At 36.4% G+C, this 20,243-nt stretch overlaps 1 protein-coding gene across 1 annotated transcript in view; it reads right to left on the bottom strand.

Annotated features, from left to right (window-relative positions):
- Window positions 1-20,243, bottom strand: part of SMAD1 (SMAD family member 1) — a 93,185-nt gene that overhangs the window by 42,275 nt on the left and 30,667 nt on the right. Inside the window, exon 2 of the mRNA XM_051967388.1 lies at window positions 8,763-9,351. Within this exon, the coding sequence (XP_051823348.1) occupies window positions 8,763-9,162 (400 nt within the window). The 5' untranslated portion in view covers window positions 9,163-9,351. The remainder of the gene's footprint in view (window positions 1-8,762; window positions 9,352-20,243) is intronic.

The raw sequence follows: 20,243 nt of genomic DNA, 5'->3' as shown, positions 1-20,243 counted from the left end.
TTACATTGATAAGATAAGTCATCAAAATATTTGATCTGATATGTCCTTCAACTTCCACTACCATTTGGCAGGATAGAAATGGCCTTGGATTATCAAAGGCTATGCCAGTATGGCGCAAGCCCTGGCAAGCCCTATTGGGATGGAAAGATTTCAAGCAAAAGCCCAGTGACTATATGTCTGTTGTGGGTGGACAAGCCTAGTGAAATTCAGGAAAGTTGACTCCACCACAAGGCTGGGACCAAATGGAAGTGTTTAACCACAGTAACCCTGGAGGACCATGTACTAAAGTAGAACAGAGTTACTGATGTAATATACATTGGTGGGACACCCAAATGGACTCACGAAATATTGGATCTTTGAAATAATGAAAGGGACACGATTACATGAAAAGAGCGCTAGAGAGATTCTGCAGAACTATGAGCTTAATCTCAACCACTTATTTCTTGGATTTTTATGAAAAAGTCACATCGCCTTTTTAGGTCTCATTTTCTTCACATGTAAAAAAGGGGAGAGGGAAGGAAACAAGTATTTGTTTCTCTAGGCTAGGCACTGCATCCTAAGTGCTTTACAAATATCAGCAGTGCTCAAAAAAAGGAGGAAAAGAGGATGATTGAATTTCTTTAAAAATGCATAGAAAAGAACAAAATGATATTTGGAAGACAACGAAGCTTTCTACATCCAGAAAAAGAACTGATGTGAGTCTGAATGCAGATTGAAGCAGACAATTTTCACTTTATTTTTTTCATTTTCCCCCTTTTGTTCCATTTCTTCTTTCCCAACACGTCCAATATAGATACATATTTTTACATAATTGCACATATAACCTATATCAAATTGTTCACCATATTGCAGACGGAGGAGATGAGAAAAGAAGAAAATTTCAAACTCAAAATTTCTTTTACAATGAATATCAAAAACTGCCTTTATGTGTAATAGGAAAAAAATACTATTTAAAAAAGAAAAAAGGCAGCTATTGTGTTGAATTGATCGTATAGCATCTTTTTTAAAACAAACTATATAACTATGATTCAGTTTCATAGGGTATCCTATATTTTCTGTTGTTGGCATATGGAAATGCTCACAGTTGCTTTTGTTTAGAGAGTTCAAAAAAGTGTTGGACTAGATGATTTTCACAGAACCACAATCCTCTGAAGCATGGCCTTGATCAAGTTGTCAGTGTTTTGTTCTAAACTAAGGACTGATCTGACTAGAATCTCACAAATGAGTAAGATTCAGCAGGAGACAGAAGGAAAAAAATGTTTTCTACAGAAAAAAAGTCATCTGGATTTAAAAATTGAACTTGTCCTTGAATCATAATAAAGATTAGAATGGAATGGTATCTGATCTATATGTGTGATCCTGAACAAGCCATTCAACCTGTAGTGGTAGAGAGAGTATACATGGATCACTGGAAGTACCAAAAGGATGGAATTCAGGCCAGTTCTATCTTTGTCTCTTATTTCCTAGGTGATCCTGGCCAAGTCACATCACCTCTGTAAAGAGGTTTCATTAAGTGGCCTTAGGGCCCCTTCAGGAGGCCTCTGAAGATGAATGGTCTCTGACTGGGCAGGAGTGAGATAATAGAAAGAGAAGCTGTATCAGGAGTAAGGGTCTCTAAGTTCAAAACTTGATTCTTTTGCCATGTGACCTTAGAAATTTAATTTCAGCTTACCATTATTAACATTAAAAAGAATAAAATAGCATTTCTGTAACAGTTTAAGGATTATAAAGTATTTTAAGTGAATTATTTTTGAAATACTGCTATTTTGATCCCCATTTTACAGATAAGGAAACAGAAGTTAGGTAAGGGATTACCCAAAGGTACCCAGGGAGTAAATGGAAGAGGCAGAACTCAGAACTAAGTATCTGAAGTTGGATCGGAACTCAGGTTTTTTTTTTTTTTATTTTAATTCGGAGTTCTATGACTGTTGTCACTAGCTGCTGTTCAGAACTTTAGCTATCTGATCTATAAAATCAGGGAGAGGCTGGACTAGATGATCTCTGATGTCCCTACAGTTATAAAACCTATGCTATCGGTTAATTAGCTGATACTGCAAGTGACATACTTATGCAAAGAACCTCAGACATCCAACGGACACATCAAGATACCTTGTAAGAAGCATGAAACAGCTCTGGCTCTGTCACTAATTCAATATTTTACTCATGGTAGGTGCTTAAGCTATGGTTGCTGAATGAATGACTCCCTTTGCCTCTATGGACTTCAGTTTCTCCATCAATTAGAAAAAAAGTGGGCTAATTGTTTTAAATGTCTCTTCCTCAAAAGTATTTTCTAATAATTTATCATTTTAACTCCTCAAAATTCAACTCCCACCGATCTTTCACGGAGTTGCAAAATTGATATTCCTAAAGTATATCCACCGCTTGTTCAAGGTCCTTCAGAGGCCCCTCTCTGGCTCTAGAAGGAAATGAAAAATTCTAGTTTTGAAAGTCCTTCATAACCTAACTCCAACCTCTGCTCCCAGACTGATACCACCTCCCTCCCTCTCATAGTAGACATTCAGGCCAAACTGGTCCTTGCACAGGACATTCTCTCTTGCTCCAGTGCATACTTTGGCACAGGTCAGCACTCCGTATCCCGGAATGCTCTTACCTCTGTCGCCTGGAATGCCTAGCTCCATTCAAGGCTCAGCTCTTGAGCTGCCCTCCCACATTAATGATCGCCAGCTGTTAGCACTCACCCTCTCCCTAAAATGATTCTGCATGCACATTTCTATTTACTTACCTGTGACATGCTGTTTCCTCTTGTTAAATATAAACTCCTTGAAGGCAAGGACTAATTCCCGTGTTCTCTCCCCTTCTCCTGATATGGTGGATGACCAGCGTACCTCAGACACTTAATAAAATTATTCCAGAATATTGCCTTTTAAAGATTTTACCAAGATATCAAGTCCACATATTGCACAAATGCTTCCAAGGTGAAATGATATCCAAAGGGCTTAAGTTCTCACATTTGGCTAACAGGTAAACAGGCTGATATGTATGGACTTTAATTCAATTAAAAATACTTTATAAGCTAGCCATTTGTAATTCAAAAGAAGCATCAAGTGTTCTACAGAAAGACACTTTAAGAGAACACCTTTCCAAGCAACTCACCCATTTTAGGACTGAGGAGACCCAGGCCCAAAGGAGAGCAACTCGCTCATAAACAGGGCCTTTTTTATTATTGTACACTGCTTTGCACCTTGTTGGCACTTAAATAGGAACAAGGATTTAGAACTGGAAAGGAACCAGAGAAATCATCTCATCCAATCTCCTCTTCATTGTAGATGAAAAAAATCTAGATTAATGCAATGAATACAGAACCAAGCCTGGAGTTAGAATCTTCCTGAGTTCAAATCTAGCCTCAGACACTTTCTAGTTGAGTGACCCTAAGCAAGTCACTTAACTCTGTTTGCCTTAATTTTCTCTCTTGTAAAATGGGCTGGAGAAGAAAGTGGCAAATCACCCTAGTATCTTTGCCAAGAAAACCCCAAATAGGGGTCATAAAGAATCAGATATGATTGAACAACACATGATGTCATAAAAAGAGTAAATGACAGAGGAGAGATTTGAATTCAGGTCCTCTTACTATAGCATTCCCATCCATCCCAACCCCTTGCCATTTTACTACATTGTCTTTTTTCGGTAAGTAACTATTGAATTCAACTAAGCTACAACCAGAGCCTATTTCTACTCTCCTGGCTCTCTCAGTCCCTTGGCTCCACATCATCCACATACTAAATATACAAGCTAACCTGTCTGCAATAGCCCCCAAGGCTAACAGAACTACAGAATTTCAAGTTTCAGGGATTTAAACACAGCTTTTCCAGTTAAGTTTGAAGTCAGAGAAGACTATTTAGTTTTCAAAGGCCTTGTGAAGAATGCCAAGAATTAAGACCAAATGGCAAGAGATCCCCATCAGCCCATTGTTTAAAGCAGTAGATAGCAATTGAATTGACTTCTCCAATAGTTGAGATAGGTTGCTTTTCCTTCCCAATCCTAAATCCCTTTTATTGAAGGAGGACATAATGGGAGTGAGGTTTTTAGCTCTAAAATTCAAACCCTGAATAAAACATCTTACTCAATATCTGATAAGACATTAGGTTTAGCCCTCCCACACATTCTATAATACTATCTGCAAGATCAGAGATTTAATGACATTAGAAGTCACCTATTCTAGTTTCCTCATTTTATAGATAAAGAAACTGAGGGTCTGAGAGGCCCTAAAGTGATTTACCTAAGATCACACACAGAGAGTAAGCAATAAAGTTGGCACTAATGAACAGTCACGTAGCCAAACTAGATGGCTTGTTAGTTTTCGTACATTTCTACCTTACAGTTTATAAAGCACTTTCCTCAAAACAAAACACCACCCCAAAGAACCTGACAGCAAAAGTTTTATCATCCCTATTTTACAAATGAGGAAATTGAGGCTCCCAACAGGCTGGCCTTGACTCTAATCCCTGCACTTTCAAACTTTTTCTGAAGCTCAAACCAGTCTTCAGAAGGTGCCCCTTACTACCCAGAAGTGGCTTCTGTCCTCCCATGGATAGGTTTGCTCACAGCAACTTCAATTCTCCCCAGTAAAGAAAGTGCTGCATCCTGTGGAAGCCCACTCACTCCCTGCAAAGCTGGGATTTCTCCTCACTTCAGCCTGCAGAATGCCAACTCGTCCCAGCCTGAGGTCACAGAATAATCCTCCATCTCTGGTAAGAGACTAAAAGGACTACAGGGTAAAAAATCTCAGGTCCATACCATAAATCTCATTTATCTGCTGCTTCCTAAATCCTGCCACTCTTCCTTTTATTTTGAGATCCATGATCTCTCTCTCTGTCTCTGTCTCTCTCTGTGTGTCTCTCTCTGTCTCTTTCTCTCTTCCTCTTCTTCCTTCCTCTCCCTCATCCTCCCTCCCAGTTTCTGTCTCTCTGTCTCTGTCTCTCTCTCTCTCACACATATACCCCCCCTGGAGAAGAGACAAGAAAATGCCTTTTTTTCTTTGAAAAAACTGGGGGTTCATACGAATGGAATTCTGAACAAAGTCAGATATATTTCACGTAATGGCAGGTACTAATGAACTGTCTTTTCTTTTTCTTTTATTTTTACACTTTTTGCTACAAAATATTGCTTGATGGGAAAAGGACAAAGGTGAGAGACTTGCAGAATGAAGAAGTCATAAACATAAAATACAAAAGAGAATGTTAAAAAGCTTTAGAAATATCTACAATTGTCTTAAATGTATAACCTAATACACTTATAGCACTAGTTTTAGGGTTTGAAGATTTGAGTTCAAGGCGTAACTCTGATACCAATTGTGCAGTCTACTTCATTGGCAGTCTCAGTTTCCCCACTTACAAAAATGGACATTTACTTATTTTATTTTTTTAAATCTTTTTTAAATTTATTTTGAAAAAAATTTCTTTACAACATTATCCCTTGCACTCACAAAAATGGGCATTTATAACAATTGTCACTAGCTTTGTCCTGGAGTTGTGTTTGAGCAGAAAAAGCAACAGAGGCATGTAAATTGAAAGTCTTCAAGGCAAGATTACAAAGACTTGCAGAAGCAGCCACAAAAATGTTCTAAGTCAATTGTCAACACAGAGATCTCAGGAGGCTAACAGGGACTTAAGCTGCAGAAAAAAACCTTCCACTTGGGCTTTTTGCCTTTCCCTTTCCTATCATATACTTAAGCAAAAGGGATCACAATGCGAGAGAAGGCTATTAAGCAACTTAATAATTAAATTTAATTAAATAATTAAAATTAAATTCTTGAGAAACAGAAATCATCTCATATAAGATTGCTTAAAAGCAAGAAAATTCTAGAAAGACAGCCTGTTTATACTGGCAGGTATGAATGATGAAAAAGATCACTAATTAGACTTTTAGGTAAGGGAAAAAAGCTAGGATGTTTTAGTAATGGGTATTTTTCTCAGCTGTTTTGGAATAAAAGATATTTCAAGGTGAAGGGATCGGACCATATTCTGTTTAGTCCAACAACCTTCATTGATGAAAAAGTTGATCCAGGCTTAAGGGAAGTAGCTAAAGTCACCGACTTAAGCAGGAAATATCAGAGAAGGCAAATCCTTTGTCCTCAAATCCAGCACTGCTTTAAATGTACCATGTAAGAGACTCCTCCACCTTCCTCAGGTGCTCACAACTCCTGATACAGACTGCTTTTTAAGGAATTCAATAAGCAGCGCCAGACTATGGAAGTTCTGTTCTTCCTCTACAGAAACGCTGGCAAGAATAACAGAGTTGTTCTGTGCAGTAACTTACCCGAGTTCCATATTAATTAATTAATCTACAAATTAACGAAATTTAGCAGCAGTTTGGAATCCTACGCTCTTTTCCTAGAAACCTGGCTAGAAAAAGGTTTAGGTTACATGTCTCTCAATGAAGTCCAAGACTGCCCTCTACCCTGGTCAGCTACCTGGTTGTCAAAGCTACCTGCTCTTCCTGGACACCTTGGACTCTAGCAACAGTGGCCTAAAGCCACATCTCTGCTACAAGTCCTGGGGAGGAAGACAAAGAAGTTGGGGGAGAGCAAGACAAAGGGACAGAATCCCAAGGCCTGAATGATGCGTTTGAAAGCCATACGGTCTGGGAATCTTTTGTTACAAAATCAACTGTTCAATACACTGCCATTGCTTCTGGCAAATGCCTTAAGTTGAAAAAATTTGAGAACACCAGACCAAGAAGAACCCCATCTATAATCTACACCAAAAACGATGACCCGGCCTTCACCTGAATATTTACAGCAAAGAATAACGGAGTTGTTCTGTGCAGTAACTTACCCGAGTTCCATATTAATTAATTAATCCACAAATTAATGAAATTTAGCAGCAGTTTAGAATTCTACGCTTCATTCCCAGATTATTTATTCCCACATTAATTCCCAGAGCTTTCCACTCTTTACACAGTTATAATGGAAAAAACATTTTCTTGACATCAAGCCTAAATCTGATCTGTTGCAACCAATACCCATTTCTTCTACTTCTGTTCTCTGCCCCAAATAAACAGAAAAGTGGGAAGGTAGGGGAAGGGTGGTCTTTTTTCATGACTGCTTTTCAAATGCTTTCAGACAGTCATACTATTTTCAGTTCTCTTTTACAAACTAAATACCAACAGTTCTTTCAATTGATTCTTATACTAAAAGGACAACAAGACCCTTTTCCATCCTAATTAGCACCCTCTGGATCCTATCCAGTTTTTGAAGAGCCTTCTTAAAATGAAGCACTCAGGAACTGAGCACAATATTTATAGATAGATGTGTCCTGAACAGTCCATCGCATGGAGATTTTCTCCATGTTGCTTGTAGCCATCTCAATGTGATCTAAGACAGCATTTATCTTTTTGTTGCAGTAGTTACTGCTGTCATATCATCCACTAGGTCAATCTGAACTTGCAGTACACTAAGAGTCCCAAATCTTTCTCTAAGCAAGCTTTCCCCTGATAAAAACACTGTTTAAAGTTTGGAAGATAGAGATGGAGCTGAAATGAGTGTTAAGCAGAAGAAGTTTTGATTCAAAGTTACACCATGAAAAAAGGGGTTCCTTCCTCTTTTCAACATTCCTGCCTACTTCTGCTAAGGGGGAAATTACTCTCAGCCAGCCACCACAAGGCCCTATCACTATGGCACAACTTTTTTTTTTTTTTTTTTTGGGAGGGGGGCAATATCTCTCCTCCAATCCCTTTAAGAAAGGGAACTATGTTACTATTAGACATTTTCCTAGAATAACTGTACAATAATTGAATGATTCTGTATGCAGTCAGCTTCCTCCATCCCCACAAATGAATTTGCTCTTGCCACTAGAATTCTCAGATAGGATTTGGAATATAGGGATGATTTCCTTGGTCTTTTCTGGCTGTCCCCACTAATGCAAGGAGAACATTAAGTGGGCTATAAAGAAGTGGAGTCTCCTTCTTACTTACCCTTTGGGCCCTTTCTTTACATAAACTGACTGAAAATGTGGTTAACAAAAACTCTGTTTTGTTAAATTACATGACAATAAAAGCTTCCCAAAAAACATTGTAGTGTGATCATAGCATGGTGCTTTGCAAATTATATGGACTCCATAAAGCCACGATGTCTTTTCTTTTTTTTACTTCTTTTATAAAAGATTTATCTCTCTAAGTATTATTAATAGTCTGGAGGTAGGCACAGATTCTTGCTTTGGGAAATGCAGATTTCACACCACATGCTGCTGCCTGTATATAAATCTCACTAAAAACTATACAAAGTTAAATTTAGAAACCAGAAAAACACTTTAAGTTAGAGGTTCTGGCATCATGGTGACAACTGGCATTTCCTCATCATCCTTCTCCTTCCAGGGTGAAAGTTATGTAACAGGTGACCCAGTTTTCAGTTTCTAATTGTGTGAAATATTGAAGGGGCAAGAATTTCAAATAGCAAAAAAAGTTATTTGCTATTGTCCTGTGGTTTTAAAAAGAAAATAACAAAAAGGAAAATGGTCATTTCAATATACCTTTAGTATCATTACTCTTCTAAGGCAGAGTTTCTTAAACTCTTTCCATTCACAACCCTTTTTTGCCAAGAAATTTTTACACAACTCCGATATTTAAGTATATAAAATAAGTATACAAATCAAACATTTACTGGAAATAAATTATAATTCACGACTCCCACGTTCAGTTACATGACCCTATATAGAGTCGTGATTCAGTTTAAGAAGCTTTGTTCTAAGGAATACACTTGGGGGAATGTATACATATACAGATAGAGCAAAAAAGGTTTCACCTACCGGGGCTTTCTACCCGTTTGTAGTGGTATGGATTGATGCAGACCTCCTTCTGCTTGGAGCCAAAGGGAAACTCACAGCATTCCAGCGGTTTCAGTTCATGGTGGCTCTGAAGGTCTGGCCAGCGCCACACGCGACAATAAATGACATGCGGCAGCCCTTTGCGGTGGGAGACCTGCAGCCTGCCATCCAGTGATCGGGGAATGGTGACACAGTTGCTGGGCTGCCCTGGACAGCTCAGAGCTTTTTCTAATTCCTCCATTGCACCCTTCTTTTTCTTCAGTTTTTTGACCAGAGCATCCACAGCCTTCTCTGCCCATTTTTCTTCTTCATCCCCCTGTTTCCAACCCAGAAGCCTCTTCACAGCTGGGCTGGTAAAGGAGAATAAACTTGTCACGTTCATAATGGAGTGCTTTGGGCTCCCAGATATGTCGGGAAATCAAGTCCTGGAATGTCCAGAAAGCAAGTCCTGGGAAGGACAGAGGAAGATTTTGGACTCTCTTTATACCACGTTTCTGAAGTTCTGAAAGGTGGAAATGAACATTCCCAGTGCCACAAAAAATCAAGATAGACTTCTACCTAAATCCAGGACCTACAAGAGAAAAGAAGAAAAAGGAAATGAATTTTTAAAATGTGTTTTGATAATATTACTTTTTTTTCTGTTAGCATTTTTTTTAATTATAGCTTATTATTTACAAGTTATATGTATGGGTATTTTTTCAGCATTGACAATTGCCAAACCTTTTGTTCCAACTTTTCCCCTCCTTCCCCTCACCCCCTCCCCCTGATGGCAGGTTGACCAATACATGTTAAATATGTTAAAGTATAAGTTAAATACAATATATGTATACATGTCCAAACAGTTATTTTGCTCTACAAAAAAGAATCAGATTTTGAAATAGTGTACAATTAGCCTATGAAAGAAATCAAAAATGCAGGCGGACAAAAATAGAGGGATTGGGAATTCTATGTAGTGGTTGATAATATTTCTATAGATATCCAAATACACAAGTCAGGTTGATTAAGGATCATAGAGAAAAACCCCAATCTATTTTTTATGAAATCTTCCATTTCAACTATTTAAAATTATGAGAAGGCATTCAAAACTACTGCTGCCACTACTGTTTAATCCAAAGAAGACAAAATCAGATAAAGAATATATATATATACACCAAACTATTCAAAGCAGCCATTTTTGTGGTAACAAACAAAAAACTGGAAACAAAGCAAATGAACAATGTTTAAGGAATGGCTAAGCATCTTAAGAAAACCTGTGAGTGATTAAGTCATTTAGACTAAGGCTTCTTAAATTTTTTCCTCTCCTGACTCCTTTTTAGTCAGAGAAATTTTTACACAATCCTGGGTCTACAGGTATACAAATAGGGCATTTACTAATAATAAATCATAAAGAAATTTATTTTAAAATGATTCTTTTACTATCACTTATTAAAGATGAAATCAAATTTGCATATTAATTAAATGGATGTGCTTGTTTATTTTTGCTTAAAGAAGTAAATCTTAGCAAAATATTTGATACGTGTTGCCAAATTTTTTGCAACCCCTACATTCAGTTATATAAGTCCATATGGGACTGTGACTCACAGTTTAAGAAGTTTTGATTTAGACAATTACAAATAGCCAAACTGACTTCAAAAGGCCTAGAAAAGAAGATGCTATCTTCATCCAGAGAAAGAACTGATCAAAGTGGTCAGAATGATTTTACACATATGTAAATATATATATATTGTATGTGTGGGAAGAGAGATGGAGAAAGACAGAGGCAGAGAGAGAGAAAGAGAGAGAGAGAGAGAGAGAGAGAGAGAGAGAGAGAGAGAGAGAGAGAGAGAAGGGAGAGAGGGAAGAGGAAGAGAGAGAAAATGCACATTTATATTTGTATCTATTGTTTAACCATCTTTGGGGAGAGAGAAGATTAAAAGTTACATAATAACATTAATATATATTTAAAAGGAATAGCAATATATTTGCAGTTTCTTGTGTGATCATTTCCCCCCTAATCTACTGTGTTATGGAAATACCTGTTTTATTTAAATTCAGAATAAGATTTGTTAAAAAAAAAAAAAAAAGGAATGCACAGTGGATAGAGCACCAGCCCTGAAGTCAGGAGGAACTGAGTTCAAATGTGATCTCAGACACTTAACACTTCCTAGCTGTGTGACCCTGGGCAAGTCACTTAACCCAATTGTCTCAGCAAAAAAAAAAAAAAAGAAGAAGAAGAATGTAAACAAATGAATGATATAGTTACTTTTGGACAATAAATGAAGAATTAAAAAAAATATAAGAAGGCATAAGTTGATACTGGAAAGTAAATAGAACATGTCTATACTAATATTTGAAAAAAAATAGCAAAAGGCAATTAAATTCAATTTAAATACATTGACCAATGTAGTTTCCAGAGGACCAATAATTAAACTCATTCTTCCCATTTAGGAGGTGGAAGATAGAGAGGCACAGAAAGTCACATACACTATTAGTCCTGAATAACTGTTTTACTTGTTACAAGAGAAAATTCAATGGGGGTAGGGAGAAATGTCCGAGAAATAAGATTTTTTAAAATTACTGTTATTCTGAACTAATGCAAAATGAAACGAGCATACATACACACACACGCACCTGAGAATGTATACGTACACAAAAAAACAAAATAATTTTAACTACAATAATAGCTACTCTATTTAGGTTGCTTTTTATTTTTAAACATATATGAAGTTTAAGCTTTTATCTTTCAAAGCTAGTAATGACCATGGTGTAAAAAATTTTAAAAATCAACAAAACTGAAGTAAGAAACAAGTGTGTCCCCCACCAACTTTTTGTCAATGGTGAGAATAGCAAAGAACTCAATATGTACAAAGTTTTTTAAATGGGCCAAGGCCAAGCTCCAAAAGGGCTGTCACTTCTCAAAATTGAGGGGCTGAGATTCTTTGTAACTATTATCTTTTCCCCTTGTTCCCCATTCTAGTTACAACCCTCCCACTACATCATGTCTACTAGTAATAACTTCTCTGAATTATGAGCAGGATCCATCAGTCTATCAAAGGGATCCAAGACACCAAAAAGGTGGTGAAGTCCTACTGTGGGTAGAGGAGAGGGAACATATTACACATGCTGGTTATGGCAGCCTAATCAATTGGCTTTCCTTAATTTTTTTTCTGTAATAAGAGAAGGTTCAAGTGATGAATGGAGAGTACTGAGAGATGACTGTTGTATACACCAGTGTGTTATATACACCAGTATGACTTCCAAAAAGAAAAAAATACAATTAACTTCACAACAGAAAGGAAGAGGATATTGACATCAAAGTACTTACTAAGTGTTTGTGAATTGAAGACAAATTTTAGGCCCCTATTTCAACTGTGAAAAATAACAGGGGCTTTTTGCTAATGCTAAGTCCAATTAAACAGTTACCTGTTACATGGCAAATATAATAAATCTTAACAACTACGCCACTCATCACTGCACCACACGTTTGGAATACCGACTTTATTGCCACACAACAGCTGATATGATCCCAGAATATTCTTGTAAGTGTGAAAATAAACCATCTAAATGTAACCAATAGGAATGAACCTGAAACTATTCTCTTCTTAACCCCCCTCCCATTAAGACCAGAGGTTCTTAACCTTTTTTTGCTTCATGGACCTCTTTGACAATCTGATGAAATCTTAAGAATAATTGGTTTTAAATGATTAAAAATAAAACACATGAGATTACAACGGCAACCAATTATTTTGAAATATAATTATCAAAATATTAATAATAAAAACAAATTCATAGACCCCAAATTAAGTACTCTTTTACTACATCAAGAAAAATCCAATGAATGACATGAGTTGGAATTAAATTCCAACAGTGAATTAAAAAGCATTATTCCTTGAAAAAGGAAGCTAGTTAAACCAAAAATCTAATAATAATAATGCTAACAATGACAATAATAAAGAAGAGAAGGAATGGTAAGGAAGATGAAGCTTTTTACTTATTATAAGTTTTATTTACAATGAATATCAATTAAACTAACTAAACTCACTTAAGTAACTTTTATAATTTATTCATTTCAAATAAATTAATATAACTTTTAGCTTTTAAGCCACAACTATGTAAGAGTGTAGCAATACAGCAAAAGGATTTGATTGGATTTGATGCCAGTGGACTTGGGTTCAAAACATCTGCCATTTATTATTATCTGTGTGATCTTGAGTTACTTTTAATTCTCCAGGCCTGTTTTCTCATCTGTAAAATTGGGGGGGGGGGGAAAGGGGGAAAGGGTTGATTTTAATGTACTCTTCCTCTTCCAGCTCTAGATATATGATGGTAAGACCCCAAGACTCTTTAAAGTCTCTTGGAGGATTCTTTGTCAATGCATTATCTTTTATCTACATATTAAATTTATTAATCTATTACTTCCATTCTATTATCCATTCTGTTTCTGCCCCTATTCTGCTCTGAATTATTTCATAAAGATTTGCCTTTTTGTATCTCTCATCCTTGTTGAGTCCTCGTAGCACAATGGTATTCCATTCCATTAATGTACCTCAATTTGTTTAAACTATTCCCTTGCTGCTGAATACTTAGGTTGCTTCCTGGGTTTTATGAAATTATGAAAATGTTTTGAGTAGATAACTAGTTCTTTCTTGGTTTTTAACACCCCAAGATACTCTCTCCAAAATGGAAGTATTTTATTGGCTAAAAGAAAGCTTTTTAAATGAGGCAGGACCTAAGCAGACCGTTTTATATTCCCCTCCTCCTTCATTTCCCACTGCTTTAATTAACTCCATGATCAAATAGAAAATCTTCCACTGGGCTTTTAAAGCTTTCACAACTTGGTTCCCTCCTGCCTTTCCAGTTTCCTTACAGTTTGCTTCTAAGTAGTCCACAATCCAGCAACATTATATTCCTTGTAGTTCTCAGACCAAGACACTCCACATCCCCACTTTGGTGTTTTCCCTGTCTGTCTTCTATTCCTAGAATGCCCTTCCACCCTCATTTCCCACCCTGGCTTCCTTCAAATCTCAGTTAAAATCTCATCTTCTGCATGACCACTTTCACCATCCCACTCTCTCCCCACCTCCCATTCTAATGCCTACCCTCTGAGATTATCTCATATTTATACCATGTATAGACCTTGTTTGGACATAATTCTTTGCATGTTCCCTTTAGAATGTGGACTCTTTGGGGGTAGAAACAGTTTTTGACTTTGTGTTGTTTTCAGTCTGTCAAGTAGAATTTATTAAGTGACTAATAGTATTCTGCAGTAGGCAAAGCACAGGGGAATACAAAGAAAGGCCATCCCTCCCCCCAAAACAACAACAACAACAACAACAACAACAACAAACCAAAAACCATAGATCCTTCCCCAAAGGAGCTGACAGTCTAATGGTGAGATAATACATATACCATATACATATACCATGTTGTAAAAAAAAAAAAAAAAATGTAGAGGAGGAGGAAAAACTGGGGGCAATCTCAGAGGTTATCACTAAGATTGAAGAATACAAGGGCTTCTTGCAGAAGGTAGGATTTTAGCTGAGAAACTGTGGGGTCTTCTGGAATGGTTGAGAACTATGAAATCTAAAAAATTTATCTAGACATAAGAGGCAGCTATATAAAACAAAGTACATGTGAATATGACTCATTATACGATCACAGCTTTAATAACTGGTAAATTTACCCTTTGACCTAGCAATACCATTATTAGGTCTGTTTCCCAAGATGATTAGGATAAAAGGAAAAGAACCTCTATGTTCTAAAATAGTTATAGCAGTTTTCTTTGTGGTGGCAAAAAACTGGAAATTGCAGGGATATACATCAATTATGGAATGGCTGAGCAAGTTCTGGTGTATGCTTGTGACATAAAAGACTGTACTGGAAGAAATGATGAGCTCAATGATCTTAGAAAAACATGGACAGGCTTGCATGAAACAATGAAGAGCAAAATGAGCAGAACCGAAAAACTGCCATCAGACTAGCAGCAATATTGTTTTTAGAACAACTTGATCAATCAAGTCATTCTGACTATTACAAAAGCCCAAATTGCCTATAAAAGTTATATGAGAGAAGATGCCATCTGTATCCACAGAAAGACCTGACTAGGTAGATATATATGTATGTATGTGTGTATATGTACATATACATACATACATATATATATCTACATGTGTGTACACACACATATTTGTGTCTAATGGTAAGCTATCTCTAGGGTGAAGAGGGAATAACAAGGGGAAAAAAATGAAGAAGTTATACAATAACTTTGCTGCATATTTTAAATAGCAAGTAAGTGAAATGAGCAGAACCAAGAGATCATTATATACCTCAACAATAATACTGTTTGAGGATGTATTCTGATGGAAGTGGATCTCTTCGATAAAGAGCTAATTCAGTTTCAATTGATCAAGGATGGACAGAAGCAGCTATACCCAAAAAAAGAACACTGAGAAATGAATATAAACTGCTTGCATTTTTGTTTTTCTTCCCGGGTTATTTCTACCTTCTGAATCCAATTCTCCCTGTGCAATAAGAAAACTGTTCGGTTCTGCACACATATATTGTATCTAGGATATACTGTAACCTAATTAACATGTAAAGGACTGCTTGCCATCTAGGGGAGGGGTGGAGGGAGGGAGGGGAAAAATCGGAATAGAAGTGAGTACAGGGGATAATGCTGTAAAAAATTACCCTGGCATGGGTTCTGTCAATAAAAAGTTATTAAAAAAAAAAAAAAAAAAAAGAATAGCAAGTTGTTCATAACAGAGCTGCAATTTCAAGAATAATCTTTTTTTCTATTCCACTTTGTTATGGAAATGTTTGTTTTATTTCTTAAGTTCAGAATAATTTTTTTTTAATTAACAAATTTGTATTTCCTTAAATTTATCCTAAAAGAACTGACCTTTGCAATTTAGTCTCAACTAAAATAGAAAAAGTAAATGATTGCTCTTCCCCATCATTTTGGCATTCACCTTCACCTCACATCCCAAAGGGAACAAAAAAGGTATATTCCCTGATTAAGAACTTAACCACGAAATCACAAATTAAACTCCTAGAGGGCAGGGTAGAAGTAGAGAAAAGAAAATGATCCCATTAAAAAGGAGGGGAAGGGGATGACAAGGTTAGAGAATTTTTCACCAACAACAACAAATATCTTGATTCCTCTCTTTTTTAATTCAGTCCAAAGCACTTTTGAGGGAATTTCTGAATTTCAAATCTTTTAACATAAAGTAGGGCTGAAATTTACCTGTGTACTACCTCTAAAAAAGCTTATAAAATAAATGAATAGCAGACAAGATTAGAGAGGATTTAATTAACCAGCTAGAAAACAAACTTTTCTAAAGCACATTCAGCACATTCATTGTATGTAAAATGGTTGCTGCTATTTATAATAAATTGAATCAGTTCCTATAGCTGACACTTATCAGTTCATTAAGATATCTTCCACCAGGTAGTTCTTTGCTAACATCTGGGACAAGACTATCTGTATATGCCACAATCATCTTCCTAAATCAAAGATGTTGAGGTCACTCACCAGCTCAAAAGGCTTCCACAGTCCCTCATACTTTATAGGATAAAATACACCTCGGCCTGGTATCTAAGGTCTTCCAAAATATGGTTCCAACAAGCTTTACATAGCCTTATACTTCACAAAACTCATATATTAGTCAATTGATTAGCATTTATTAAATGCTTACTGTACACCAGACCCAGTATTATGTGCTAGAGATACAAAGAAAGGCAAAAACTAGTTCCTATTCTCAAGAATTTCAGTTTAGTCAGGGAGACAACATAGATACAAATAAAAGATATCCAAAGTAAATGCGTGACCTCAAAGGGAAGACACTCATACTAAAGAAGGCTGAAAAAGGCTGGATTTAAGCTGAGACTTTAAGAAAGCCTAGGAAGCTGAGAGGCAGAGGTAGAGAGAGACAGCCAGTGAAAATGCTTAAGAGGAGAGATACAGAAATAGGAGGCTGTGAACACTGAAAGGAGACTTGAAAGCCAGAGGATTTGGTACTTGATCCTAGAAGTAATAAGTGATAAGTAATCACTGAAGTTTGCTGTATGAGTGTTGAGCGTGTCTGTGTGAGAGAAAGAGTGCGTGTTATTGTTCATACCCGAGTTTTATTTTATTTTTTAATTTTTTTGGAGAAGTAATTTGGGTTAAGCAACTTGTCCAGAATTACACATATAGTATTACATGTCTGAGATTAAATTTGAATTCAGGTACTCCTGACTCCCCCTATTCAATGAGCCATCTAATTGTCTCTGGACCTGCATCAATTCACAGCAAAGTGGAGAGGAGATCCATTGAAGTGAGTTGTCAGCTGCTTCCAGATGTACCATCCAGAGGCTCCTTGCATTTTTCCCCAGCTTAGACTGGACAAATGCTCCCATCTTCTCCCCTCTGAATCCCTCTTTCAGGTTTTAGCTCCTCATGAAGCCATCCCTGGAACTGTCCCTCTCCCTCACCATTCAAATTGCTTCCTATCCCTCATTTTCCTTATGGTATGTATTATATTATCTGTGTTATATTAACTTTTCAGTTCCCAACTTCACACTGCAAACTTTTTTTTAATCTTTGTAACTTTGTTTCCTCATTTATAATCTAGCACACAATAGGTGCTTAATGTTGGTTGAGGTTTCTTCCAACTTCGAAACTTTTAAGTCTCAATTGAAAGCAAAATGAATCATTATCTGAAAATATTGTCTAACTCAGAACAGCTTCACCACAGAATCTGACAGTACAGTTCAAAGTAGAAAAAGTTTTAATACCCTAGCAAAGGGGAAGTGTGTATTTAATTTGGCCATTTTCCTGGGGTTCTCTAAATGGGGAAGGAAGGACTAGGGTAAAATACACTAGTCTACTATTTAATTTGTCAATTTTACAAAGGGAGAGGATTTTATCTGAGGCTCTTTGCAAACAAAGAATTAGGCAAATATGAATATTCATCCACAAAATGAAGACTCATCAGATACTAGACACCTAATTCTCACAAAAGATTTGAAAGAAAATAATTCTAACTTCAACTAAGAAGTTCTACAACAATCCAATTCTTACCATCCTGAGAGAAAATAGTAGCAAAGTATATAGTAATAATTCAAGTGGCCCCTGGATCAGTTTCATAGAAGGGAAACTTTGTGATTTAGAAAGATTCCATTAAATATTGATGGAATTGTCCAACGAAATAAGACACCAAAACAGTAAAAAGGGATAGTAGGGATCAAATCGAGCTCAAAATGTCTTTTAAAATCAAAGTGACATAAGAGAAATGGTCCAGTCTTAATGCAACAACTAAAATGTTATATATAGTACAACAGAAATTGTTATTTTTTTTAGGGTCACTGTTCTGCCCTTAGTAGCTATTGCTAAAAATCCACAGCCAAAAGATCAAGAATGTTAAGAAGAAGTGATTTTCTTAACAATTCTCAATGAAGAAAATCACATCTTCACTAAAATATTCTTTTAAAAATTCCCATTCTAATTTTTTGCTTCTAACAATAAACAGATAGCAGAAGCAGCTACTATACCTACTATACATAATAATCTCAATTTGCAACCTCAAGCTCTTCCTTCCTACAAGAAGCTTTTCAGCTTTCCCTTTCAAAATTAATATTAATTTGCTTTGACTCACCTGGGTCCATGATTTCCAGGGCCCTCTCCCTCTGCCTATATATCCTAGAGTAAGTAACTTTTAAAGTTACTTTAAAGGCAAGAACTATTTCATTCATGCTTTGGTATGTTCAGCACCTAGTATGAGGCCCAGCCTTCAGGTACTTAATGACAAATGCTTGTGAAACTACAGGGAAATTTACAATGGCTTTCACCATAGAAAGACAAACAGGGAGTTTGCTCTAGTTAATCAGGAATTCCACATTTCCAAGTCAAAAACAGAATTTCTATTTTGGGAAGCTGCACCAATAGCTTGAAACCATTAGCAAAAGCACGATCTCCATGATAAAACTGGAGCTCATACCTAGACTTTACCACAACCTCGGAATGCTATGATGACGTGAGATTTCAAAGCATTTTAAGCTTCTCAAGGATCTTTGGGATTAAAGGAAAAACAAACAAACTTTAGCAAACAACAATACTCTGGAGAAGTACATGCTCCTTCCAGAGAATGGGGACTGTAATAAAAATCACCTGCTCTGACACTCTGGCAACTTGAAAGTTTTCTATGGCCAAAGGTTCATATATTCACATATATAAATTTAAGTATCTGAGCAGATCTCAAGTATTCTTTTCTTCTAAAGCACTTACTCCTCATGTATTATCCGCTTTCATTTCCTTTCTCAAGCCAACATTCTTGACCATGGGTACTACAGAGAGATTTTAGGGGATGGGCTGTATGACTTAAGTGAAGGAAAAAATGATCTTTTTTATTTTAAACAGCTTTTGATTTTCTTTGTCAGGTATTTTGTGCATTTAAGAAATTCTTCTGAGAAGCGTTTTACTGGTCATCCAAAGAAGTCCACAACACAAAACAGGTTTAGAACCCTTGATGTAAAGGGATGGCAAATAATGGGCTACAGAGAGTCCCAAAACTAGAAGCAGGAGATTTTAAGCTAGACGTGATTTAAGGAAAACCAAATGTCACCTTCATCTCATAGTTAAAGAAACTGAGTCCCAGAAGAGGAAAGTAACTCAATAGTATTTAGCCACCTCTTTAAAATTCACGTAGTGCTTTTACATATATTATATTATTTGATCCTTCCATCAAACCTGTGAGGTGGAGACTATTGTTCTCACTCTCATTTCACATATGGGAAAAGTGAGGCTGAAAGAGGTTAGGGGATTTACATAGGTTTATACACACACATTCTAAGCCCAATTCAAAGTAACCTTGATATAGTATACTTTTTACATTAGCTTTATAAACTACGCAAATATAAAATGGAAATGACAATAATAGCGCCTTCCTCTTCTTCCCCCCCCCCCATACATACATATATACTTACACCCATCCCTTGGGAACTGTAGGAGTTGGTATGAACAGGTGGGTTGAAGTGGAATATATGAAACAATCTGCTAGAATTAAAGGAGCTTAGTCGATTTCTGGCTTAAACTTTCCCAATAGAAACAGTATCATTTCCTTTCACAGAAACTATTAAGGTCACAATATAAGGGTAGTAACACTATCAAAATCAATGTTTTCAGATATAACTAGGAAAGAGATTGGAGTAAAACTCTTAGAGAAGAAATACAAGGGAAAAGTTTGTATCCAACAAATGCATGGCAAAAAAAAAAAAAAAAAACAAAGCCAGGAGAAAAATATACATAAGGACTACAATAAAGTAAATGACAGTATCGAATGATTAAATATAATGACTAAACTTGGTTCCTTATGATGAAATACCTGTGTCTCAGGAGAGATGTGAAACGGAGTATAGAATGCTTCAGCAAATGTTGCTCTGTTGATTAGTTCTGCTTAACCCTTTGTTTTTCTTTATTATAAGAGAAAGCCACAATTGGGTGTG

The sequence above is a fragment of the Antechinus flavipes genome, chromosome 6 (genome assembly GCF_016432865.1).
Source record: "Antechinus flavipes isolate AdamAnt ecotype Samford, QLD, Australia chromosome 6, AdamAnt_v2, whole genome shotgun sequence".
In the NCBI taxonomy this organism is placed as follows: Eukaryota; Metazoa; Chordata; class Mammalia; order Dasyuromorphia; family Dasyuridae; genus Antechinus; species Antechinus flavipes.
The sequence above is the reverse complement of the archived record's forward strand: the minus strand, read 5'-3'. Positions and strand labels throughout refer to the sequence as shown.